Here is a 27,481-nt window from a genome sequence, read left to right on the forward strand (position 1 = left end):
TGAACGCTCCATCCCTGGCAGTGTTCAAGACCAGGCTGGACGAGGCCTTGGGTGATACGATTTAACGTAAGGTGTCCCTGCCCACGGCAGGGGGGTTGGAACCAGATGATCTTAAGATCCTTTCCAACCCTAACTATTCTATGATTCTGTGATTCTAATCTCTGGATTCCTTCAATTTAAATGCACAGAAGCTGTTTCATTACATCAGCATTAGTTGTCATCAGCTGGTATTTTAATCTTATGTCAGCAGATCCATTTGTTGGGGAAGTGATGATGTTTTCCTTATATAGTGTCTTTACTAGAATGTGAGAAATCCTACTGACATTGGGAGTTGTTGAGCACCAGTGACTCTCCGCCTTTCTTTCCCTTGATGGAAGTGTCAGGTTACTTCTGGTATTTCTGTGTTATTATTGTTATTATGGCTAATAATCCCTAGGCAAGCCATAATGCATTGTATATATTAACTGGGTGTGGGGAAATCCACCATTTAACTTTTTTGTTCGTAATTTTGTGTTTCGGTTGGTTGGGTTTGGATGGTGGGGGTTTTCTGGGGTTCTTTTGTGGGTTTTTTGGTGGTGATGGTTGTGTTTGGGGTTTTTTGGTCCATTTGTTTTAAACATGTTTGGAGGAAGACTGTAATTATGAATATTAATGATGTATAGGACAGATGAATGTTGTCCAAGTGATGCTTGAGTTTTAGCTGTAGTGAAAAGTAAATTTTTACTCGTAATTTGTTTATTTTCTCTGTTTAACCTCAAGCAGGGTTTTTTGAAACTTTGGCATAATTTCTGCATTAAGGTGAAATAGTATGACTACTAAAGATGCCTTTAAATTTATGTCGACCAGGTTTTGGTTTCTTTGTTTTTTTTTTCAGAGAGGACACGGTGTTGTGGATTATTAATGCAGTTTATGGTGCAAAGAAAAGGCACAATGTATTTAAATTAGTCATAGTAATTTTACATTTGAAATAGCAAGAAACTGCCTGGATGATAATTTTACTACAGTAAAATGAAGCTGTTTCATCAGAATGAACAAAATATGTTCATTTTTTAGGTCTCAATCAGTAGTAAATTTTTAGTGTAAGCTGAGGTAAGCAAAGCTTAAAATAAGATGAGATCTAACCTTAACCCAGCACTTCATTAACATTTCTGGTAAGTTAAATGAAAGATCACTCTACTCCTTAAGTGACTTAACATGAAGATTCAATTAAAAGCCAAGCTCTCAGTTAATCTAAGATGCAAAATCATCAAGTGCATACCATCGTTAACATATCTCAAGGGTAGCTAACTGGGAATTAGAGTGTATCAACAAAGTGTGATTTTTGTGCCAGTGTATTTTATTTTTAAACAGAGAAGATGTTTATAAGTATTTTTATTACAAATGCTTAAGCTCCTAGCTATGTTTTTGCCATTGCTTTACAGAAAAATGTACCTCGGACTTTGATAAACAGGTACCAGAGCATGAATGCCTGCTCCTTTTAATTTTCACGTAACTAGATAATTGAGCAGCTGATGTGATTTTAGGTAGAAGATAAAAGCATGTACATATTTTATGCTAAAATGTTTTTTTTTCTGAAAGCCATATAGCTACTTACATAGTAATGTGTGAAGGTGTAATTGGGTATTTTAGAGGAAACTAGTTCACTCTTTCTTTTCAGTTGATTCTGTATCACTTCACTCTTATGCTATTTTTTGATTAATTTAACAAGCCTGATGATTAGCTTATTGCATGGAATTCCTTTATTGCTAATTAAGTTTTACACTTTTTTCTAAAGGCTACATTTTCCTTTAGCCGCGCTTAAATAATATCTTTGAGAGTATCTTAATCACATTGAACTACTTTTAATATTTAAATAATTTTGTTATTCTCTTCTGGTGTGATAATTTACTTCTAAATATTACAGATGCAACTTAGTATTAATTGTGGTTTGGGGGTGAAAAGTCTTTACACAAATATGTGAGTACTGAGATTTCTTTTGCAAACTGCGCCTGAGACCCCTGAGATTAAAAAATGATCCCAGGAATCTTTACAAAAGCAGTGTATTTGGGCATAATGGGAAAAGAAAGCTAAGCTTCTACTTTTTAACAGCAGGCTTCTGTTAATAACTCAGTATTTTAGTTTGGAACCCAAATATGTGGATAAGACAGTATTTTCTTAACTTACTGATTTGATGTTGGTAAAAGCTTCACTTTTGTGGAAAAAAAATTACCGAGTTTGTGCAGATGTTTTATTGTGATAGATCTATTATCCAGCTATTAGAAGATAAATGACTGATCTTTTCCAGTTTCCTTGCCTCCAGAAAATTGAAATAAGAAGGGGAATATCATTTGGGCTGTATGATTAGGGCAGGTGGGGTGGCCATTAATTTGAGAGAGAGGAATCTTGGCAGCATAGGCCAACTTGCATTGTATTATCAATCAAACCTCGATGCACTTCTTGTGATGACCCAGCACTCTCAGGTTTTTGCAGCGTTAATTAGAATTCATGACAAAATAGATGCAAGGAAACGTTTTGTACCCTTCATAATTTTATAGAAAATTTATTGTTATTAGAGGAACCATTTGCTTAGTGTGATTTTTTTCATTACCAGCTTGTCAACTAGCATAGATAATCTGGAGAAAATATGAACTCCATAGATTGGGTGTCACTTTTGTTGATGGTTCATATAGTTTACCTTGGAGCACAGCTAATGGCTGAAGTTCATAGCAACAGCACAGAAAAACGTGGCAACCAGTGGAAGACAAATGAACCATGTTTATTGCTTTAATATAAAAAATACATAAATGGAAAGCAGCATTTGAATCTGATGAGCTCATTGCGAGTTTTGTTGGAATGATTTATATTTTCTCCTTATACAAAAAGCTACTATTGACACAGCAAGATGGAAATTAACTGACTGTTTTTTGGAAACCGATACTTTTTGGTTTTTTATTCTGATTGGATCATTTTGTTTTAATTCTAAATATTTTTATGGAATGTTGAGCATTCAATAAACAAAGATTATTAGCTGTTCCTCTGATGTTTAGATGTATAGTAGGATCATACTATAGGGGAAGCAGTGTCAACTAGAAAATAATATCTTATTAAGAAAGTATTAGGAAATTTCCTCAGGTAAATCCTCTAGTTACCAGAGCATTCTCCCTTTCTTTTTTTTTCCACCCCTTTCAAATGAAAAGCCTAATTTTTGAAAATGAAATAATGGGGAAGAGAGATGTGATGTTAAATAGTCTCGTGATGCATGGCATTTCCTGCATTAACTTGTAAATCTAGGGACTTGCCACAGGAATAAAATGCTTGTTCATCCAGTGCACCTCTTGCATTTCGTACGTTTTGTCTTCAAATTTTTATTAATGTCTTTTAAGCATTCACAAGTGACAGCATTTTCATTCTAAATTTTAATAGGTATATAGAAATAAGTAATTATTTGGAATTCCTGTTTTATAGTATAACTATTTTTTTGCATTAATTTTTTTTACTCATAGTAACTGAACTTTTAAAAAGCCAGTGCTATTCACAGGATATTTGCTCAGTTTTGAAAGATCTAAATTATATGTATTATTTTATCTCTGATTTCAAACTGTGTCATATCCAAATGAAAGAGAAATACAGCAAAAATGTGCGTGCAGTACGAGTAGCAGTAAAAGGCGAGGGTATCCACTCCAGAACTACAGTCAGGCAGCATAATTCATGTCACCCTTCACAACTGAAGGGTATTTTTAAATATTAAGCTGTGACTGTTCTTATAGTCATGTATTGATCTGTGTGTCAGTCTCTCCACCCTCACTTCTTCTCTTTCCCTCTCTCCTTTTCTCCACTTGTATGTCAGACCCATCAAGAGACCCTGTACTGTCTTGCAGTGTTAAAGAGTAGAATCTCCACAATAAAGTTTATGGAACAGTGATCTGAAAAAGTCTCTGTGGTTTGAAAGTGTCATCCATTTCTTACAGAACTTCAGGTCTGTCACACTGTCCTCTGCAAGCTGGCCTTAACAGTAGTTCAGAGGTTTGCATTCTGATAAAATTGTTTTGCTGCAAGAGAGTTCTAACATAGAACTCTTGCCACTCTTCTCTTTCACCCTCAGCTTATCTGGCCTAATAGGATACTTACTCAGGACTGATAGCGATTTGCCTGGAGTTAACCACTGTCTTCTGCTGATCCTTGAACTAATACCTAAGCAGCAACTTGCAGCAGTTTTGAATTGCAGAACAGTTTATTGCAGCATGTTATTAAGAAGAAAGCTAGTACAAGACGAAAGAAAGAGCTATTGCTTTTGGGATACACAAAAAATGGTAAATTATTTTTGATGCAGACTGTATTTTATTTAGCTCTATCAAATAATCAAATTCTGCTCCCTGGAATGAGTTGTATCCTTGCTGGGACCAGCAGGTACCAGTATGTGGACAGGGCTGGAGACAATAAATGCAACTTCACGTTTATTCTTCTTGGTAATTCATAAAATCCCCACAGAGCCTGAAACTTGTTTAGCATAATAGCAAGACTGTATTCTGCGCTGTTTTCTTTCAATTGTAATGTTGGGTGCATACTAATAAACCAAATGTCAGCCAAATACAGGGAGAAAAATGTAACATATGAATATCATTGTATTTAATATTTCTCAAAAAGTACCATTTCAATAAACTGCACTCGTATTTAATTGCTTACTTTAAGTCATTGGGGAAATTTTAGAGGTTGAAACGCAGATCCCCAGTGCTCAGATAGAATATGATATTAATTTGCTGCCAGAAGGCTATACTGCATGCATGCTAACTGCATACATATCAGCCGCTTCATATAAAGTGTCATTGTTTCAGTTATTTGACTTAACATGTATTCTGCAACAAAACGAATCTTAATTAAAGCAATTAAAGGAGAAAGAACAGTAATTCCAGTCACACAATGGCATGTCCTCACAAGGCACGATCAGCTTTTGAGATTTTCCCACAGTCAAGGTAACCTGCTGCCAGAATTTTAGCAGTAGCCTCAATATATGTTTCCTTTATTTATAAAAGAAAATGCTGTATCAAAAGGTTTTAGTAAGTCTTGAGCTGTTATAATGTTGAGAATCTATTTAAGTTTCTCCTAGAAAACAAAGCTGGTATTATAAAAGTCATAGTATGAGGATTTTTGTATGTATTTATTTATTTCTCATAGATGCAAAAAATCGCATGAGGATGTAGGACAGCATAAATGATCCATTTCTGTAATTTTGGAACTGGTAGGTAAGCGCTGAACAACATGCAGAAATTCTGGTTCTGTGCTTGGAGGAAAAGTATTAATGTACCTTCATTATATTGCTTGGGTTTATGCCTTTTTTATTTATTTTTTTTCCCCTCTGAAGTGTGTTCATGAAACCCTAAAGATAAAATTTCATATGAGAGTTGATTTGGCTGTATTGAGAGAGAAGTTTGCATTCCAGTAATGGTGGGAAACTTCACTTGCCTCCTCTTCGGTTTGATCATGCCAGTGTTCATAAGAGAATCCCAATAGACCTTGTTGGACATATCGCTGTATTATACTTGTTGTTTCCTGTTACTTCTGAGTTAATTGCAAGTTCTCTGATAATTTATTTGGAAACTATAACTGAAAGAAAAAAAAATTATGCTTACATTACACTGTGTCTTCAGGGCTGGGAACTAAGATTTATGTGTGTATTAGAAAGAGCAAATGTTTTCTCTGTTCTAATAAACTTAACTCCAATTCTGTTTTAAGTAAGATACCATTTATCTGGGCTCAGGTTTGTTGTTGTTGTTTGTTTTCACTGAATAGAAACAATTTGAAATCACTGAGAATTGCTAGTATTAGTTCTGATTCTTAGTTGTGAATGGGCTGTAGGGCTGTAGAAGGAACACTGACCTATTTATATTTTGTTTTCTAGCTGGTGGCTGGGAGCGTTGTAATGGCATTTGAGGAAGTGTGTCCAGATAGAATAGATCTGATTCACAAGAACTACAGAAAGCTCTGTAACTTGTTGGTTGATGTGGAAGAGTGGGGTCAAGTTGTTATAATCCACATGTTAACTCGATATGCACGTACACAGTTTGTAAGCCCATGGAAGGTAAGTTTGTGACTTTTTAAATTACAATTATGTGCTTGCATTTCCAAATTATATGTTGGATACTTAGACTTTCAAGATGCATTTTTATACAGATTTTAGTTAAAATAGGTATTAAATGCGTAAGTTTTACCTCTCTGAGGGTTCATTAACAGGAGGCATCCAGTTTATTTCAGAACATGAGAATTCTCCTTCCAGGCTATAATCTGTCATGTATTACATACAGATTGTAAAATATATAATAAGGAAAGAGAAACTTAATTACTATGTTTTCTTAACATCCTTGAGTCAGTATTTGTTACATGTTGTTTATTGAAAGAAAGTAACTTGAATTCTTCTTTTTGACCTTTATAAAGAATCAAAATTGATAATTTGCTTTACCTAAAGCTACAGTTTCACAGTTGGTTTAAACCAGTTCTAGTCAGTGACTAGACAAAGGAAGAGTAGAAGTGGAGAATGACCTGTCTTGGACTGAGAGGTTGGCAGTCTTGATGGGATTAGGTTTGTTTAAGGCTCTAATGTACTTGTATTTTTTTCACTCAAACCGGAGGGATGACAGTTGTTGCTGTGGCTTCTGCTCTAGGAATGTAAAAGGTTTGTGTAACAATACTGCCTGTGTCAACCTTAAATTGGTCATCGGTGTAGAATCATAGAATAGTTAGGGTTGGAAAAGACCATAAGATCATCAAGTTCCAGCCCTCCTTCTATGGGCAGGGACAAGGTATTAATATAAAGTGTTAATAACATTTTGTTTCCACTTCATGAATCTCAGGGCAAAATTCAGACTACCTACTCAGCAATTAAATTAGCAGATATTTTTTTTTTCTGGGGCTAGTTGAAATACATGCCATTGTCAATAGCTTCTTAAATGAACTCATCATACAACAGGGCATCTTGTGCAGTAGAAGAGATTTTTAATTTAGTTTATTTGCATCATTATGGATCAGTATTTAGGCTGTTTATATGTAAATGTATGATTTGAGGAACAATTAAGTGTTGACAAAGTAGATTGCAATCATATCAATTGCAGTGCATTTTCCATAATTTTTCTAACTGACATCTTTGATGATAAATAGTGGATGCCAAGTCAAAGCCGATTATATAGTGCACTAGGAATTCATGGCGCTGTCAGGGAGAAGACCGATTGACTTTAAATTTACATATTAATGAGAAGATTTGTTAAGAGGGTGCTTGACTATAGAAAATAACAGCATATTTATAGGGCATGACACTTTATAAATAAAGCTGATGCAGGAAAATGGAAATTAAACCTATCAGATTAATAAATTCAAGGCTGTTAAAATGCATATTTGCATTTTTATTCACTAAAATTTACCTTGCTTCTTGAGGAACATATGCTGCTTTTGTTCAAATTGAGCTAATTCCCAGCAAGCAATGGTGTATTGTTCTGAACCGATTTCTTGTGCACCTAGAAACCCAAAGAAAATTTGGGATACTTGCCAGTTACGGGGAAAAATGCTTTTGTGAACAATATGCTTAAAATTGCTGCAAAACTTTCACTGAATTACCCATTAACCAAGAATAGTTAGGTTTATATTGCTATTTTTATCTTCTTTGAAGGACAGAATATGTTCTGATCACGAACAGTGGGAGGAAGAATGTCCTTGATTTATCCTGTTTATTTTGAAACATTTAGAGGGTGTTTTTGAAGTAGTGACATGTGAATAGCATTTTTGGAATAGCCTTTTTCCGTGTCAACTGTATTCAGGTTTAACATGTATTAACTGGAACACAAGCAAAACGCTCATTTTCTGAGAGAAAATGCCTGCTCAGAACTAACTGGGAACAACAATTCAAGTTTTCTGGGAAGTGACGTTTTTGATGGCAGATAACACTGCTTTTTAAGCGTTTAACGCTGCATTTAAGATAACACTGCATTTAAACATCCCAGTTTAAATGTTTTGCCCTGCTGTTGTTGCAGGAGCTGCTGGGACTGTCAAGTTGTTTGCAAACAACTTCTGAAGCATAACAACTTTCAGCCTAATCCATGAGGATGTTTAAAATACAGATGCTCTTGGTTTCTCTGAAGGTGTTGAGTTGCAGTCTAGAAACTCAGGAACTGATTTTCAAGCTGTTAAGCCATACCTGTTTTTGCAAGGAGATGAGGATCACAGGAGATAGTGGCTGCTTCGGCTGTCCTGGTGTTACAGATCCACCATCAAATGTATATTCAGTCTGGGAGGGTGTCTTCTATGAATAGCTGGCTTGGTCAGAAGCCTTGACAGTCGTTGTAGAGAGCAAAGTGGAGCTGGGACTCCAGTCGTGCAAAGAAACGGTGAGTCTTGGGGCTGCTCAGCTTTTTTTTCAGACAGTTGCAGGTTACAACTTTTTTGGTGTTCAATTAAGATTGGTAAAAAATGGTGAGTTCAGATTGATCGTGGATTTCAGTCAGAACAAAGTTCTTTATAAACTAATACTTATGAAAAGCATGTCTCAAGCTTATACTTTTAGGATTAATTATTGAAGTATTGCTCAATTTAAAGTGCTCAGAATTTGACATAACTGATGGGAGAACAGAATATAGGCCTGGAGAAAGTTATCTAAAAGAATGAGGACTTCAAGGATAAAAATAGGAAGTCGTTGAATGTATATACCTGAAACCATGAATCTTGGAAGGCTGCCTGGCTTTCAGGGGATTACAGGAAGAAACAGATTGAAAGTATTTATTTTGATTGCTAGCTCTGACAAGATACTGAGGTCTCTTCTGACCTCAACCATTCTGTGATCTCTGGTCTTTTGTTAAATGCTGTAAAGTGTTTCCTGCTCGTGTAGAGTTTTCTTAGTATCTTACAGTTACGAATTCTTAGTTTATTCCATAAAGGTCACAGCTGCATCTGATGGGTACTTGAGATGGCTCAGCAGTGTCTGGTACTGCTCAGAATATTTATCTTTTTTGTTCCCTGTATTGGGGTGCGCATTGAATAAACTGTAATTGTAAATATCAAAAGATTCAAGCACAGCATACAGGGAATACTCTCTGTCCTTAACTTTTCTAAAACTTGCTAACTCTGTAACAAGTATTCTGAGTCAGTTCTACTGGTTTATTGCAGGAGAGCATAATAAAACTTTAAAGTCTGAGAGGCTGAGACAGAAGGAGGGAAAGGTGTATTTAGGTTGATAGCCTCCTGTTAACTAGGGGATTTACCTAGATAAACTGATAAAAATGAAACATGCTAAAGTATTTTGAACTGTTTACACACAGAATATTTAATAATGAATCAACCTGATTACACCTTTCCTTTCTCTTCTCAGCCTCTCAGAAGATTTAGAATCACAGAATCCCAAGGGTTGGAAGGGACCTCAAAAGATCATGTAGTCCAACCCCCCTGCAAGAGCAGGGTAAACTAGAGTACATCACACAGGAACTTGTCCAGGCAGGCCTTGAATATCTCCAATGTAGGAGACTCCACAACCCCCCTGGGCAACCCATTCCAGTGCTCTGTCACTCTCTCAGTAAAGAAATTTTTCCTAATGTTCACATGGAACCTCCTATGCTCCAGTTTACACCCACTGCCCCTTGTCCTGTCACTGGACATCCCTGCAAAAACCCTAGCTCCATCATCCTGACACTCACCCTTTACATATTTGTAAACACTGATGAGGTTGCCCCTCAGTCTCCTCTTCTCCAAGCTAAAGAGACCCAGCTCCCTCAGCCTCTCCTCATAAGAGAGATGTTCCACTCCCTTAATCATCTTTGTGGCTCTGCACTGGACTCTTTCAACCAATTCCCTGTCCTTCTTGAACTGAGGGGCCCAGAACTGGACACAATATTCCAGATGCGGCCTCACCAAGGCAGAGTAGAGGGGGAGGAGAACCTCTCTTGACCAACTAACCACACCCTTTCTAATGCACCCTAGGATGCCATTGGCCTTCTTGGCCACAAGGGCACATTGCTGGCTCATGGTCATCCTCCTATCCACCAGGACCCCCAGGTCCCTTTCCCCTTCACTACTGTCCAGCAGGTCAGCCCCCAACCTGTACTGGTACATGGGGTTGTTCTTCCCCACATGCAAGACTCTACACTTGCCCTTGTTGAATTTCATCAAGTTCCTCTCCGCCCAACTCTCCAGCCTGTCCAGGTCTCGCTGGATGGCAGCACAGCCCTCTGGTGTGTCAGCCACTCCTCCCAGTTTAGTATCATCAGCAAACTTGCTGAGGGTACATTCAGTTCCCTCATCCAGGTCATTGATGAAAATATTAAACAGCACTGGTCCCAGCACCGACCCCTGAGGGACTCCACTAGTCACAGACCTCCAGCTAGATTCTGCCCCATTAACCACAACTCTCTGCCTTCTTCCTTTCAACCAGTTCTTGATCCACCTCACTACCTGATCATCAAGCCCAACTTCCTTATCTATGAGGATGCTGTGGGAGACAGTATCAGATGCCTTACTGAAATCAAGAAAAAACACATCTACCGCTCTCCCATCATCCATCCCCCTAGTTACTTGCTTGCAGAAGGCTGTATGGTTGGTCAAACATCACTTCCCCTTGGTAAAACCATGTTGGCTGCTCTTAATGATCCCCTCGTCCTTGATATGTCTGGAGATGGTGTCAAGAATAAGTTGTTCCATCACCTTTCCAGGGATGGAGGTAAGGCTGACCGGTCTATAATTACCCGGGTCCTCCTTCTTGCCCTTCTTATAGACCGGCGTGACATTTGCCATCCTCCAATCCTCAGGCACCTCACCTGTTTCCCACGACTTACCAAAGATGATGGAGAGTAGCTCAGCAATGACCTCCGCCATCTCCCTCAGCACCCGCGGGTGTATTCCACCCGGACCCATCGATTTATAGATGTCCAGATTACTTAACTGATCCCTAACCCAATCCTCATCCACCAAAGCAAACTCCTGCTTTATCCCGACTCCTTCTGGGGCTATAGGAGTCTGGGTCCCCCAGGGAGAGTCTGCAGGAATAAAGACAGAGGCAAAGAAGGCATTCAGCACCTCTGCCTTGTTTATATCCTCTGTCTCCAGGGCACCCGCCTCGTTCAGCAGTGGGCCTATATTGCCTCTTGTGTTAGTTTTATCCGCTGTGTATTTGAAGAAGCCCTTTCTATTGTCCTTAACCTGACTTGCAAGATTAAGTTCCAAGGAGGCCTTAGCTGTCCTAATTGCCTCCCTACATTCTCTAACAACTGCCCTATATTCCTCCCAAGTGGCCAGCCCCTCCTTCCATAATCCATAGATTCTCTTTTTCTTTACTAGTTTGCCCAGCAGTTCCTTGTTTAACCATGCTGGTCTCCTGGCTCCCCTACTTGACTTCCTACCCATTGGGATACTCTGATCCTGAGCTTGGAAGAAGTGGTCCTTGAATGCTGACCAACTATCTTGAACCCCTTTACCACCTAGTACCCTTTGCCATGATACTTCCCTTAGCAATTGATTGAAGAGGCCAAAGTTGGCCCTTCGGAAATCCAGAATTGTGGCCTTGCTAGGTATTCTATTCCTCCCACACAAGATCCCAAACTCCACCATCTCATGGTCACTGCAGCCAAGGCTGCCATTGACCATCACCGCTTCAACCAGACCCTCCTTGTTGGTGAGCACGAGATCCAGCAGCGCTCCTCTCCTAGTTGGTTTGTCCACCATTTGCATTAAGAAGTTATCATCAATGCACTGGAGGAGCCTCCTAGACTGTGAATGACTGGCTGTGTAAGTCTTCTCTGGGTAGCTAAAATCCCCCATGAGGACCAAGGCATGTAGTCGTGAGGCTGCTTCCAGTTGCCTGTAGAAAGCCTCATCAACTCCTTCATCCTGATCAGGAGGTCTATAATAGACCCACACAACTGTATCACCCGTACCAGCCTGTCCCTTAATTCGCACCCACAGACTTTCTGCTTGCTCCTCATCTGCCTCTGGACAGAACTCAATATGTTGTAGTCTCTCTCTCACATGAAGAGCAACTCTACCACCTCGCTTTGCTGATCTATCTTTCCCAAAAAGGACATAGCCATCCATAACCACATTCCAGTCATGTGAGCTGTCCCACCATGTCTCTGTAATTGCCACCAGATCATAACCTTTAGACCATACACAGACTTCTAACTCCTCCTGTTTATTCCCCATGCTGCGTGCATTGGTGTACAGGCATTTCAGGGAGCGAGCTGAGCACGCTACTGGCACCCTTGGGAGGCGGGAGGTCTTCTGGTCTTCATTAATACTAGAACAATGCCCCACTAGTTCAAACCCAGCTACAAGCCCCTCGCACTTTGAATCTAACCTGAAGAGCTCTGCTAACTCTTGCCCTGGTACCTTTTAGGGTTAGGGTTAGGGACAGGGACTATACAACTAACCTTTCCCTCAGATGGAACAATAGATTGAGTCCTCCCTAGTCCGCCATCCTTCAAGCCCTACCATGTTTCTCTTGGGCTTGTCCCTAACAGGCCCAGTTATCTCCCCCCCTTCATATCTAGTTTAAAGCCCTGTCAATGAGCCCTGCTAACTCCTGCCCCAAAAACCTTTTCCCCCTCTGGGACTGGTGTATCCCACCTGCCACCAGCAAACCAGGTGTCTCATATAGCAGCCCATGATTGAAAAACCCAAACCCCTGCCTTTGGCACCCATCCTATAGCCATACATTAATCTGCAGACTCTTCCTATTTATCTCTTCACCCTTGCTTGTAACAGGTATGGAGGCAAACACCACTTGCGCTCCAGACCCTCTAACCAGCTGTCCCAGGGCCCTGAAGTCTCTCTTCATTGCCCTTGCCCTCCTTGTAATAATTTCATCACTGCCAACCTGAAAAACCAGCAGCGGATAGTAGTCAGAGGGCTGCACCAGATCAGAGAGTTTCCTTTTAACATCTCTAATCTGAGCCCCAGGTAGGCAGCAGACTTCCCTGTGGGATGGATCTGGTTGACAAATGGGCCCTTCTGTGCCCCTCAGAAGGGAGTCACCCACCACAGTTACTCTTCTTTTCTTCTTGGTTGAGGAAGTTCTAAGGCATGGGGGTGAGTGACAAGCCCTAGGTGACTCACTAGATAGATCTACCCCTCCATCTTCATTTATCTGGCCTTGTAGTTCTAAGACCTCATACTTGTTACTCAAGGGCAACTGGGAGGGAGAAAGGGATTGCGAGGGTTTTCGCTTACCTCTCCGAGGAGGGACCTCCTTGTCCCTTAAGTTCACTCCTTCTGTCTGATGGTAGGAGGGAAGGGGATCCATCACTTGTTCAACCACTTCCCTCTGCCCTTGCCTTAGGGTGTGGCTCCACCAATCTATTTCACTTTCACACTCTCTGATGGCTCTCAACCTTTCTACGTCCTCCCTCAGTTCAGCCACCTGCCTGAGCAGATCATTTATTCCCTCACACCGCACACAAGCAGTGTCACTGGCTCTCTCCAGTACAAGTGCTGGGCTCAGGCAGTCACTGCAGCCAGAGACCTGCACGGCCGCATGCCTGCAGGAAGGCTCGGTCTGGGTACCCACGTTATTCCTCACTACAGGTTTTGATCGAGTGGTGACCATGATCTATCTGGTCGAGCGGTCCATCTACGTCTCTTTGCACAAGCAAGCAGTCCTTCCTCCTCCTGCGCTCCAGGCGAGTCCTCTTGATCAGGCGGTCAGGCCACTCGCCTGCCCACGCAAACTGCCTCGACCCGCTCTGTTCGCCGCGCTCCCTGGGCAGGTTTTTAACCACTCACAGCTGGTGCCGCTCCTCCTAGCCCTGCCCCCGGTGAGTCAGCTCCTCGCGTGAGCTGAGCTGCCGGCTCATGGGCAAGTCCTGCCAGGACTTGAGGCTCCCTCCTCAATGGCCTTTGTGGCTCTGAGGTGAGGCTCCTGGACGCTGATCTCGCCCCACTCCGCTCCGGTGTTGCAGGCGTCTCAAGCTACTCACCCCAGCAATTAGAAGTTCTGTTATACTCTTCTGCAGTAAGAAGATGAGTAAGGAGACATAGCCAAACACACGTAAGGAGTATTGATTAATAAGACTCTTTCAGGATAAAATTAATCAAGATATGTTCTGTATTAGGACATTGTAGAGCTTACTGAAGTTTCACTGTAGATATTTGTGCTGTGTGGTTCTACCAGATGATAGTTTTGCTAATTTTATTTTTTTTATATATATTTTCCCCTGCCCTAAAAGATTTGAGGCCAGAGAATTTTCTTCCCTAGAGATCAAAAGCAGTCACCTCATTTTTAGTTTCCATTAAGCTGCCCTCTTCCAATGCGGTTGTGAAACCCACTGATCAGTAGACTTACTTGAGCCTTATTTAGCTGATAAGAACAAGTGGTTAAATTTAAGAAAACTAGTATACAGTGAAGTTGTGTGATACTTTCTTCCATTCTTAGTATACCTGTCAGAATCCTCAGCCTGAATTGGAGGATTCTGGATTCAGTTACAGTTTCCCTTTTTGTCAGAGTGCAATACTCTCTGACCAGGTTCTTTCAGATATACAGGAGGAGGGGTCAATGTTTAATACTAAGTCACTTATTTGAAGATACTTCATGAAGTATTAAGGGGATAAAATTGACTGGCTAGCTGCCTTACTGTAATACCAGTTTTATTTGTTTACCAGGTATGCTGCTTAATGAATATAACTTAGGGCATAGATTCATAACAACAAAATGGCCTCCAGTTGATTGTGGAAAGCTGATTACTTAAAATTCTAAGCAAAACTTTCTGAGCATTATGGATATACTTGGGGGCTATTTTCATGATCATATTCTTTTGTCACTGAAATGGAGTATTATAGTCTTTCTGTGGAGGTAAGCTCCATCTTCTCCCTCCCTTCTCTTGTGTTAGCGGTAGTGTTTCTAAGGCAATCTGGGTAAAGGAATTGAATCAACAGAAGATAACGGAAAGGACAGGGAGGGTGAAATTTCAGCCTGAATGAATTTCCTGATCTGGTTTGCTTTGTGGCTGCCAAACACTGCTGGTAAAAGAGAATTACAGTCACTGGATAAAAATGTCATTTATCTTTGCAGCAGAGTGCATTGCTGTGATTTCCTTTAGTTCCATGACAGGCTTGCAGTAGAATAGCAGCAATGGGTAGAATCTGTAGGCAAGTTCTCTAGGACATCTGTATCAACTCAAGAAAGCAACCACTACTTTTTCCATAAATTTCACTGGCAAAGTTTCTATGGACTCCAACCAATGTTGTAGTCTCACGTTCTTGACTCAGGATGAGGGGTTTCTATTACTTATGTAGAGAATAAGAGGCATTCTAGCCATCTGTTGCAAATAAGCTGATAAAATTGTTTTTATCTCTGTCTAGGTCATTAAAGATATGAAAATTAATTGGAGGGGAAGCACTGCAATATTTTCATGGAAATCTAAGTATCAACTGTCTAATGCTAATAATTCTTAATTTAAATATCAGATGTACCAGCGCCCCATCAGGCCATGATACAGCAAAGTTTCTAGCTTTAATTTTTGCTATTTCTGTGATTTTTAATCACAGAAAATTATGTGAACAGTATGAAATGAATGCTGTCTTGAAATAGTGTCCTTCCTGGATGCCAAAATATTCATAAATTCTGTTTTGGGCATCTATCTGTGGGGTATTATTCTGTCTAGTAACTTATGTGGCTTTTTCACTGCTATACCAGAATTTTCTGTGGGTAACTGAGACCTGCAAAATAGGCTTCCCTTAGCTTCTTCTTCGCAAAAGTAGACCTTTGCTTAATTGCTCTATTTGAGAAAGACCTCAGTGAGGTCAGACTCAGCTTTAGAATCCTGAGTCTCAGGCTGTACACTTGTAATACCAGGTAGTATTCTTGATTGGCTGTGGCATATCTATAAAGGACCATGGGAAAGAGTAACTATAAAGAATTGCAGATTATCTTGGATTGTCCATCTCTCTGACAGAGCATCCACAAGTTTGTCCCAGTTTATGGCTGGAAAAATGCCAAGACAAGAAGACTGGGGGTAACTTAAACTTGAATGGTAGCAACATGAGCTTTTCCATCATGGCTTTTACCAGCAGAATATCACAAGTTGTTCATGTGAGAATTGGAACTTGTATTCAGAAGTTAGATTAAATGTTTGAACAGTTTTGGGGCTTTTTATAATGGTTAAGGGTACTATATTCTCTAGAAATCGTAGTCAATATCTATCATGTATTATAAACAAGGTATGGAGGAAGAAGGATTTAGTCCTGTGGTCTGGAGGATGGGGAGCTTTTAGCCAGAAGCAGATGGTGTCTTCTCCCGTTAATTTATCCCTTCACCTTTGCTCCTTCTCTATTTTATTTTTGCAATATTTATTTTATCTCTTCTTGTTTTTCCTTGTGTTTTCTGTCCTTCCTTTCTTCTTATGCTCTAAACATTTTTCTGTTGCTTTTTAAATCTCTAACTTTGCAATCTCATTATCACACCTTTTCCACACACTATTGTGGAAAGATTGTTTTTTGTGGTAAGAGAGAGCTTTTATGCCTCACCTCCATTTTGAGTAGAATCAAACTTCTTTGAGTAAATGCAAGTGATCTAAAAGTCATAATTGATTGTTTTAGTTCTAGCTGCAAATATCATGAGACTGTTACAACAATAATAGGGAATTGGGATGTTGCAGAAAGATGTTAATTACTGCAGCATATTTAAGTCTTAGCCCCTATTTTTAGACAGCATTCCTGGACTTAGTTGCTGCTTCTTATAGAAATGAGAATGAGCTTTTGAATGCTTCTTGAGTTTTCACATTAGTTTGGTATGAAGTTACTTAGCACAGATGTTCCTGTAATTGTGATATATTGGAAAAAATTTAATGTTCAGTGGTCCTCAAACACATACTTCCACCTCTGTGATGCTGTTGTCTCAGACCTGTAGTATAAAACTGTTATAAGCTCAGGCTTAGAATATTTGTGGGTTTTTTTTTTAATTTATTTATTATAATTTTTTGAGTTTTTTTTTTTTTTTTAATTTTTCACTAAGTCTTTTAATTCATTGCATTTTTGAATTTGCATTCAGAACCTATTGGGTGAGTTTTTGAAGTCACTGTAAGGCTGGATTGAAGAGTTTTTGAAGAGACTTTCACGTAGTTAAATGAGTTTACATATTCATGCTATATGGGAAAGTTGTTTGTTTTTTTTGTCAAGAGTGAAATAAACATATACATCTCTATGGGGATTATAGAGAGTTTTATAAATGAGAATATGCAAGGATATAATCTTAGAATATGTATAGAAGAGGAAAAGATGTAGTATACTGCAAATGAAGCATGATTAATTGATTTTTTATCATCTAACTCTTATATATGCTGAAAGTTAAACTAAGAACAGTGTTGTGACTGAAAATGCCTTAATGTGTATGTGTCTTAGTACCTTTGTGCAGCTTAGGCATCAAGCTTGCTATATTTACAAATTGGAAACTTTTTATGTAGAAGGCTTTTCTGAATTCTGTGTAAAATCTCTCCAAACTACCAGAATTTTATTGGAGGCTCCTTAGCCACAGTAAAATTTAGCTCTTCTAAAGAAATGTGAAAATCTTTTACTGAGTGCTGAACATACAACTCCAGAAGATATTGATACCACAAGGTAAGCTGACTTGGAAGACTAATTGCTTTACAAAGTAATGTCTGAGAGCTGTTTACAGATATGTTGCAGTATCATAGTCAGTAAACTGCAAAGAGTATCAAGAAGATACTGGAGGATCTTGTGCAATAGCTTTTTTGTTTGTTGGAACTGAGTTTAGACTAAAGGTAGGGTTTTAAAAGTTAAGAATAGATACTGTTGATAATCTCACTTAATAGTTCAAAGCTACAAGAAGTAAGATTTAAATTATCACATGCTGATGCAGCCCTTTTCTTACAGGTGATGCATAATTGTCATAAGATCACCTGGGTTTGAAGGATACTAAACTCCAGATGATTTGAGTCATGGAACTGTGCAGCTGATCTTTAGACCATGACACCATTGACCCAATCTTGAGTCTTTACGAAATATAACTCTAGAAATTGTACTCCTCCCTTCCCTTTGAAAGTTGTTAAACGTTTGAAAAAACCTAGTGATAAAAGAAAATTCAAAGCTTTCTTTGCGCAGGGCTTAATTGAACTCAAGAACACTTCAGAACTTCTGTGTCCCATTTAGATGAAATATGTGGGAAAACAATTATTTCTGAGTGAATTTCTCCTCTTTGAAAAGTGAAAAAACTTGCCTTGGTTTTGGCCAATTCCCTGAAAACAGAAGGGAGTGTCTGCTTGGATGAACACAGTGAAGGGAGAAAAAAAGGAAGTTTTCTTTGAAAACTTCCTGTTCCCTTCATTTGCTGCATTTTTAGATCATGGATTCTCAGCCTGCCTGTTTCTCTTGTCTCTTGGCTTTTTTGTATTAATAAATGGTTGAGACTGTTGGCCATTGACGTCTGGTGAGAAATTTCAATGGCATTCACACTGTGAACCCTTTTTCAGGTTGGATCACTTCCTGACAGATGTTTGCATTTGAAAAACAGATTGGTTTTCAACATCATGTGACTATTAGCCCAATATGAAGTTAAAGACTGATGGTTAGAATAGGAAAATGTATTTCAGTCTGACCCAAATATTTCTTATGTTTGTCACAAGTACCTTTCCCACTAATACCCACTTCATTTTCTGTTAGCTGAAAGCATGTTTATCTCTTTAGATACATAAAATTTAAAAACCCATGAATGCAGTTGTGTGCAAGGAATCTCGTGTGACCAGAGCATGGTAGCTTTTATCTAAAACTTGAAACTAAAGTACCGTTTTCCGTTTTAATTTATTGGAATTACATAGTATCTTTTATATAACTGTATTAATTTATTATATTTCCAGCATAATTCCAGCAGACTCATTTCAGTAGAGATGTAATCTGAAAAATGAGGAGTGCACTGTAGGAGTACAAATCTGTTTCACTGGCTGCAGATCTGCATAGTTCTCCAAATCCAGCCAATAGCTCAGGTTTTCTTTCTGATCTCTGTATCCCAATGGTAATGAATAGACTGGTTATAATTGAAGTAAAAATTATAACATTGAAACGTGTCAGAGTAATATCAATATCATGATGATCTTGCGATCTTTATTGGTTCTTAATTCCATTGTGATTCACTTAACTGAAAATGTGTATGTACTTTCTGGTTTGTGCAGGAGCAATAGGTCTGGTCCCTGGTGGAGTAATAGAATGTGGTGTTTGGTAGTGGATAATTTTGTGTAAATATTTTAATAATATTAGCTATATGTTGTTTTTTATATGCCACTTACCTAATCATTGCATTTTTTTCAGTATTTTTGCTGACTTTTGTACTGAAAGTTTTCAATCTATTTTGATGTAATTTAGGAGGGAGTAGCGGACATACGCCTTCTGGTCCTATGGCTGCATATTTCTTCAGGAAATTTAAAAATTCTTTCCTGGTAGAATACAGGTCATATCCCAGACTTCTACTTCATTACCAGAATCCTTTTATGTTCTATATATAGTAGAATGGAGAAAATGAGTTTCTAAAGTTCTCATTCATTTTTAACTGTCTTTGTTCCTGAGGGCTGTGAATGCAACTTGTCTGAGATCACACAGAGCATGCTGTTCTGGCCTGGTGACAAAGTCACCTCCTGCTTTCTGTCCACTCCGGAGTAGCTACAGTTTGTAACTATTTCTGTAACGTGCATCCTGGTACTGCCATCTGGATGTTTCTCACCTGTTTTGTAATCTCCAGCCCATTCCTTTAGAATGCATCAGTAAACAATAGCATCAGCAGAAGTTTGTAAAGTGCTGGAAACTTGTTTTCTTTCAATGTAACAATAAAAGATTTCAATAACTTTTTTTTTAATAGGAAGAGTTTGATGATTTCCTTTATTAATTTTGTGCTACAGAAGGGGAAGTATCTGAAGCTCTTAACCTTTAGAGAAACTGGGATTTAATTTATTTGAGGGTATAGTGTTCTTCTAAATGCCACAAGATACCCTGCGTAGTCTTCATTTGTCACAAATCTCTTCTAGGCTCCATCCGTCAGGATCTGCCAGACCCAGGCAGATATTTCTGATATTAGAGGGAGTATAAAATAGCATTAGATAATTAGGTACTTGAAATAATCCCATAATAATTCCCATGCCCATCAGAGCATCTCATCAGATTATTACTAGGTCCCATTAGTCCATTCAGTAGCGCAAGTCATTATTACACAGGTGGTTGTAACAGCAACCTACCTGAGAAAGAGTTGAGTACACTTTGAAGCCATTATTTACTGAGTGGATGATCTTGTCCCTTTATTTTTTGACTCTTCGACTCCTTTTGGCTTAATAAGACAAGAGTTAGAACTTACTATCATTTTGTTCATACTTGAAGATCTTTTGGTTTTGTGCTTTCTAAGGCCATTCTTAAGTCAGGCTGCAGATTATGTTGGTTACACTTTCATCCCTCAAATATTTTTACCATGTGAGAGTGTGCCTTTTTTTTCTAGACCACTAGCAGTTCTTCATGACAAGCTTTACCTGTACTCATGTACTTGTATTTTACTCAAGGACTTTCTATTGTGCAAAGGATGGATGCTTCTGCCAGCGTGTGGTTATTAACATGTGATTGGTTGAGGTCTGCTCATCTGTCAGAAGCTTGTCACAGCTCATCTCCTTGGCATTTGAGCAGTCTTGAGGATAACTTTTGGTTTGCTCTGATAGACCAAAGATATGTCTATTCTAGTGTTCTGAAACCCACCTGTGAAGCACGTTGATGGATGTAGGTATGTGTCGTGGTTTAAACCCAGTCAGGTAACTCGTTCGCTCACTTCCCCCCCTTTTCTTGCCCTCCCCCTGCTCTCGGAGGGACGGAGAGGAGAATCAAAAAGAATGCAACTCCCACAGGTTGAGATAAGAACAGTTTAGTAACTAAGGTATAACACAAATCACTACTGCTACCACCAATGATAATAATGATAAAGGAAATAACAAGGGAAGAGAATACATCATCTCACCACCAGCCGACCGATAACTAGCCCCCCAAGCCCGACCAAGCTCCGACCGATACCTCCTCCAACCCTGCCGTCTCCCAGCCCTTCCGGCTAACTCCCAGTTACCTCCTGGGCATGACGTGCTGTGGTATGGAATACCTCTTTGGTCAGTTTGGGTCAGGTGTCCTGTCTCTGCTTCCTCCCGGCTTCCCCTCCTCCCTGGCAGAGCATGAGGCTCACAAAGTCCTTGGCCAAACCAAAACATCGCTTGTTATCAGCTCTGTTCCCGAGCTGCAAGTCAAAACACTGCACTGCACCAGCTACCAAGAAGGGGAAAAATGACTGCTACTGCTGAACCCAGGACATTATCCACCCCTTATTCCATACCATTCACGTCATGCTCAGATCCCACATTTTCAATACACCCATCATTCCACTCTTATCTAAGTGCATGGACTATAAAGCTATATCCCTATAAAGCTGCTGAGTCCATCTGGTCCATGATGTCAGGCTCCATCTCTTGTAACAGTCTTCCAGAGCAGGAGAGACTGTGTGCAGTGTTCACACTCGTGAATAACCTGGGCAATAGTGTCCATTGCTAAATCCACCCCTCGATCATGAGTCCATCTCTATGTGGCATCTCTGCTCTGATGGCCTGAAGTGCCATGGGCCCACCAGGCTTAAAATAATTCACTGTCCCCTTCAGCAGTTTCTGCAGCTTGTTGCTGGGGACTCCATACAGCTGCCTTCCATCTCCGACGCTTCCAAAGCACTGGAGGGGCCCAGTGGACTAGATACTTGCCCATACTGTCCCACACACCCTGCCACTCCTGGCTGTCCAGCCTTGGGGAAAACCTCTTGGTCCCCCTATATTGTTGTCCAACCCCAGACAAGACCCAAACCTGACTCTGCTTAACTTTTGAGATCAGACAAAATGGTTGTGGGTAGCACACAGTGTGTGTGTGCGCCAACATGCTGATCCCCACCACAATCAGCAGGCAGGTCCCAAGGATGCCCAAAGGCCATTCAAAACCTTCAGAACTCTCAGTTGATGCTGCTGTACTTGTCACTGGGGCTGGTGCAGCTGCTGTGCTTGCCGGCTCTCCCACCGCCAGCTTCTCTTTTCCTGATTCCAGCTCTTCCTCCTCCGCCTTGCTGGGAAATGCTGCGTGGTCTCCTGCATCCTCCCGGGGCTCGGCGGGCGGCTTCCGGGAAATGCCATCGGCCGTCGCGGGGCTGGGCTCGGCCGCAAGCCTCGGCTCCGCCGCGGGGCTCGGCTCTTCCGCGGGGCTGGGCTCCGCCGCGGGGCTCGGCTCCTCCGCCGCCTTTTCCCGCTGCTCGGCAGCCGCCTCCTTCCGCTCCTCGACCGCCCCGACCTCCTCCACCGGCAGCCGTCCCCTCGCGGCCTCCGGCCCCGCTCCCGCCGCCGCTTGGTCCCCGGGGCCGCTCTCCCGGGCCGGTTCGGCTGCCGCCGGCTCCCGGGGCCGCTCCCCCTCGGCTCCCCGCAGCCTCACGAAGATGGAGAGTAGGGCGAGGGCCAGGAGGGTGAAGAGCAGCCGGACGGCCACGTACAAGTCCACGGTCACGTCCGTCCCGCCCTGCTGCTGGAGCCCGCCCGTATTACAAGCCATTGCCATAAAGCACAGTGAGACAAGAACCTTAGCCCAGGCCCCATACTTGATAAACACTAACACAGCAAATACCGGCTCTACGTAAGTTACAACATTCTGAAGCTGTGAGATCAAGCGAAAGAACTCTGAGAGCCAATAAATCAGCATTGTGACAGGTGACTATTAATCCAGTCAAATCTGTTGTTATCTCAACCCTTCGTGCCCCACGTTGGGCGTCAAAAAGAACTGTCGTGGTTTAAACCCAGTCAGGTAACTCGTTCGCTCACTTCCCCCCCTTTTCTTGCCCTCCCCCTGCTCTCGGAGGGACGGAGAGGAGAATCAAAAAGAATGCAACTCCCACAGGTTGAGATAAGAACAGTTTAGTAACTAAGGTATAACACAAATCACTACTGCTACCACCAATGATAATAATGATAAAGGAAATAACAAGGGAAGAGAATACATCATCTCACCACCAGCCGACCGATAACTAGCCCCCCAAGCCCGACCAAGCTCCGACCGATACCTCCTCCAACCCTGCCGTCTCCCAGCCCTTCCGGCTAACTCCCAGTTACCTCCTGGGCATGACGTGCTGTGGTATGGAATACCTTTTGGTCAGTTTGGGTCAGGTGTCCTGTCTCTGCTTCCTCCCGGCTTCCCCTCCTCCCTGGCAGAGCATGAGGCTCACAAAGTCCTTGGCCAAACCAAAACATCGCTTGTTATCAGCTCTGTTCCCGAGCTGCAAGTCAAAACACTGCACTGCACCAGCTACCAAGAAGGGGAAAAATGACTGCTACTGCTGAACCCAGGACATCTTCACACACAACATGAAAATTTTAGACTTACCTTAGATACATCATTAATCCTTGAAGTAGGAAAATGTTCTATATATTTTCTACCATTTCTCTTTTCCAAGGATACTGTTCATGATGCAGCAAGTGGACTGCTGATCTTGGTTGGCTAAGGTGGTTTTGGTATTGCAGTCAGATTCACTGACTAGTGAATAGTCTCAAAACTTTTTATCTTCAAAGCTTTACTTATCCAAAACTCTTTTGAGAACAGTTCTTAGAAATAGGAGAAAGGGCTGTGGAAGATAGCAAAAATTTTATCTGCCAAAGGTTTTGCCGCAGGACTCAAAAAAAGCTATTTCCTCTTACGGATCTGAGGAGCAAAACTGAGCTTTCAAATGTTACGGCTAACCTAGGAATACAAATACTTGAATCAGTTTTGAATAGATGATGGAGTTAAGGATGATAGAGTCAGCAAATAGTATGTGTTCATACTTTGGATTTCACTGAAATTTTACTTTAGTCAGAGTTTGTAGAGGTAATTGTAGCATTCACATAATGTGCTTTACCCTAAAGGGAAGGCATATTCCCAATTTTAATGCCATATTAAGTGTCATTTCAAACAAGATCTCAGTTAAATGTTAGCTCGTATACTTAATGACTTTAAAAACAGGATAATGGAACTTGTTACCCAGCAGTTTCTTCATTTAAGCTGTTAATACTTTATGAAGACTTCCCTAAACTGTGTGTCTGGTATAACGTAAAAGGAAATTACGTATGTTCTTTCACATTAAAATACTCACTTCTCTTCTGGATTGAATAAATTGCAGAAGGACCATTTGCGATTCTTAGCTTGGAATGCTAGTGGTCACAGTTTTTAATCACTTCATTCTCCCAGGGTTCTGAACTTTTTAGTGATTTTGCAATTTAGAAAAGCTATTAACTGCACAATTAAATCTCATACTACTGCAGACTGCTGAGTGTACTTAATGCAGTTTAGCTAAAGAGTGCTACTGAAGGGGAATGCCTCTGTTCTGTTCTTCCTGTACCACCTGCTGTTTTGAAAATTCAGCAGGTCTAGTTATCCTATGGCTACAGAGTGAGCCAGATCATTTTACTGATCCCAGTGGAAAATAAAACATACTTTTAAAAAATCAGAACAAAACAAAAAAGTTTTAATTTCATGCTTAGTTTTAAATCAGTTGTGAAACTGCATCTAAAGTGACTGAAAGGACAAGAGAAAGCATGAAAACATGTGAATCTACTCCCTGACCTCTAATGTTGTCTCTCCTCTGTCAAAAAGGCTTAAGATACTGGGTTTTTTTCTCATAGACCTGCTAATATGTACTAGTTATCATCAGCTTGAACTTTAATTAGAAATCTAGGAAAGTAAAATCTGAGTCCCACCTGTATATGGCATTTCTTCAAGGACATATGAAGAAACATCTCTTACAGTTTAGTGTAGGTACAATATAAATTCTGAGGACTGGAAAATAAGTGTGCAGGTATGATCTGTGGAAGCATGCAGCTGTTGATTCAACATTAATAGTTAAAACAGGAAGGCTTTGATCACTCAAAGGCAAGAGTCTTGTATTCAGTCCAGTGCTGTCAGTAAAAATATTATCCATTATATCCCATTCATAGTCTTTCCTGGTTGGAGTCCAAGATGTAGACCTAGTATAAGGGGCATGCTGTTCAGGTTGTTATTCTTACCCTCAACTAGCATTGTGGAGGCTCTTGCTAAGATCTCTGCACAACACTTTCCCCCTTTGTTACAATACCAAGAGGCTTCAATGGTGCTTGCCACTTTGAAACTAGCTCTGTGCTGCCTTCAGAGGACAGTTAATAGTTGTCCCCAGTCTGTTCCTTTTGTACAGGCTTCAGTCTTGCACTACAGAGTTTATCAGGGGACAGAGGAACAATTCAGCTAGGTTTCTAAGATGAGGTTTCTGCTTGGTGGTGTGAGTTTTTGGATGTAATTTATTATGCCTTAGTTGGTTTAAAGAGTTCTGTTTTCTGCTCAGGTCCCAATACTGGTACACAATACTCTGTGCTATCAAGCAGTAAGGCTTATCTGTGATAGCAGAAGTTAGCTAGTGGTCTAGTGGAAGGTGTCCCATCTGATGGCAGGGGGGTTGGAACTAGATGATCTTTAAGCTCCTTTCCAACCCAAGCCATTCTATGATTCTTAAAGTAACTTGGCGCATACCAAAACATTCCTGGTTACTTGGGTAAATGCAGACTTATGAAGAAGTCTGAAGAGACAGAAGAGATACTGAGGGGGCAGGTGAAATAACATATAAGCAGCCAGCAGGAGTCTCTCAGTCGCTAGCCCTTGTTCTCATAGGAGCTCCAATTTACCACATGTCTGCTGAACATACAATACAGTGGAGCACAGACAGTCCAGGAGGTTCCTGGAGTGTGTGGCAGGTACCTTGCTGACACAGCTGATGCGGGAGCCAAGGAGGAAAGGTGCCCTACTGGACATGTGATTATTGGAGGCTGCCTTGGGTGCAGTGACAAGAAATAACAGAGTTCTCTGTTCTTGGAAGAAGCAGGATGGGGATCAGAAAAACTGATACCTTGGATTTCCAAAGGGCAGACTTGGGCCTGTTTAGGAGCCTGGTTGACAAGAGTCTCTTGGGAGACAGTCCTGAAGGGCAAAAGATGTGGAGCAAAACATGGTGATAAAGAAAAAGGAAAAGGCTGAGGTACTTAATGCCTTCTTTTCTCAGTCTTCAATAGGAAGACCAATAGGAAGACCAATTTTTTCTTGGTATGCAGCATCCTGAGCTGGAAGACAGGGATGGGGAGCATAATGAAGCCCCCGTAATCCAAGAGGAAATGTTTAGCAACTTCTTCCACCACTTAGACACACACAAGCTTATGGGGCAAGAAGGTATCCATGTAATGGTACTGGGGGAGCTGGCAGAAGTGCTCATCAAGCCACTTTCCATCATTTATCGGAAGTCCTGGCTAAGCAGGGTGGTCTAAGCGGGGAGGTCGCAGTTGACTGGAGGTTGGCAAATGCGACACTCATCCAGGGAGGGCCAGAAGGAGGATCTGGGGAGCTACAGACCTGTCAGTCTGACCTTGGTGCTGGGGAAAATTATAGAGCAGATCATCTTGAGTGCCATCATGTGGTATGTACAGGACTGCTTGACTAACCTGTTTTCCTTCTATGAGAAAATGACCTACTCAGTGGATGAGAGTCGATGTTGCTTACCTGGACTTCAGTAAAGCCCTTCACAGCGTTGCCCACAGCATTATCCTAGAGAAATTGGCTGCTCATGGCTTGGACAGGTGTACTATTCACTGGGTAAAAAGCTGGCTGTATGGCCAGGCCCAAAGACTGCTGGTGGGGCTTGCATCCAGTTGGCAGCTGGTCACAAGTGGTGTTCCCCGGAGCTCAGTACTGCTTCAAGTTCTGTTTTCTTTATCAGTGGTCTGAATGAGAGGATCAAGTGCACCCTCAGCAAGTTTGCAGATCACACCAACCTGGGTGGGAGTGTTGATCTGTTCGAGGGAAAGAAGTCTCTTCAGAGGAATCTGGACAGGCTTCATTGATGGGCTGTGGTCAGTGATACGAGGTTCAACAAGGCAAAGTGCCGGGTCCTGCACAACAGGGCTACAACAACCCCATGCAGCGCTCCAGGCTTGGAGAAGAGTGGCTGGAAAGCTGCTTATGGAAAAGGACCTGGGGGTGCTGATTGACAGAGCTGAACATGATCCAGCTTGTGCCCAGGCAGCCAAGAAGGCCAACAGCATCCTGGCCTGTATCAGCAGTAGTGTGGCCAGCAGGGCCAGGGCAGTGATCATCCCCCTGTAATGGGCACTGGTGAGGCTGCACCTCAAATCCTGTGTTCGTTTCTGGGCCTCTCATTACAAGACAGACATTGAGGAGCTGGAATATATCTAAAGATGAACAACAAATCTGGTGAAGGGTCTGGAGCACAAGTCTGATGAGGAACGGCTGAGGGAATTGAGGTGGTTTAGCCTGGAGTAAAGGAGACTGAGGGGAGACCTTACTGCTTTCTACAGCTCCCTGAAAGGAAGTTCTAATGAGGTGAGTAATAAATGATAGGACAAGAGGAAATGGCCTTAAGTTGTGGCAGGGGAGGTTTCAATTGGATGTTAGGAAAAATTTCTTCATCAAAAGGGCTGTCAAGCATTGG

The 27,481-nt window shown here is 41.2% G+C and overlaps 1 protein-coding gene across 5 annotated transcripts in view; it reads left to right on the top strand.

The window, feature by feature from the left end:
• The window catches only part of AP3B1 (adaptor related protein complex 3 subunit beta 1), a 169,388-nt gene that overhangs the window by 42,226 nt on the left and 99,681 nt on the right, over positions 1-27,481 (top strand). For 4 of the 5 annotated variants that reach the window (XM_062612402.1, XM_062612403.1, XM_062612404.1 and 1 more), the window contains exon 7: positions 5,876-6,055. In XM_062612402.1, coding sequence (XP_062468386.1) covers positions 5,876-6,055 — 180 coding nt within the window. Of the gene's footprint in view, positions 1-5,149; positions 5,220-5,875; positions 6,056-27,481 lie in introns of those variants that run through there. The other variant, XM_062612405.1, reaches the window with a different exon arrangement.

The sequence above is a fragment of the Pezoporus occidentalis genome, unplaced genomic scaffold (genome assembly GCF_034315485.1).
Source record: "Pezoporus occidentalis ecotype Australia unplaced genomic scaffold, CSIRO_AGI_Poc_V1 ctg16, whole genome shotgun sequence".
In the NCBI taxonomy this organism is placed as follows: Eukaryota; Metazoa; Chordata; class Aves; order Psittaciformes; family Psittacidae; genus Pezoporus; species Pezoporus occidentalis.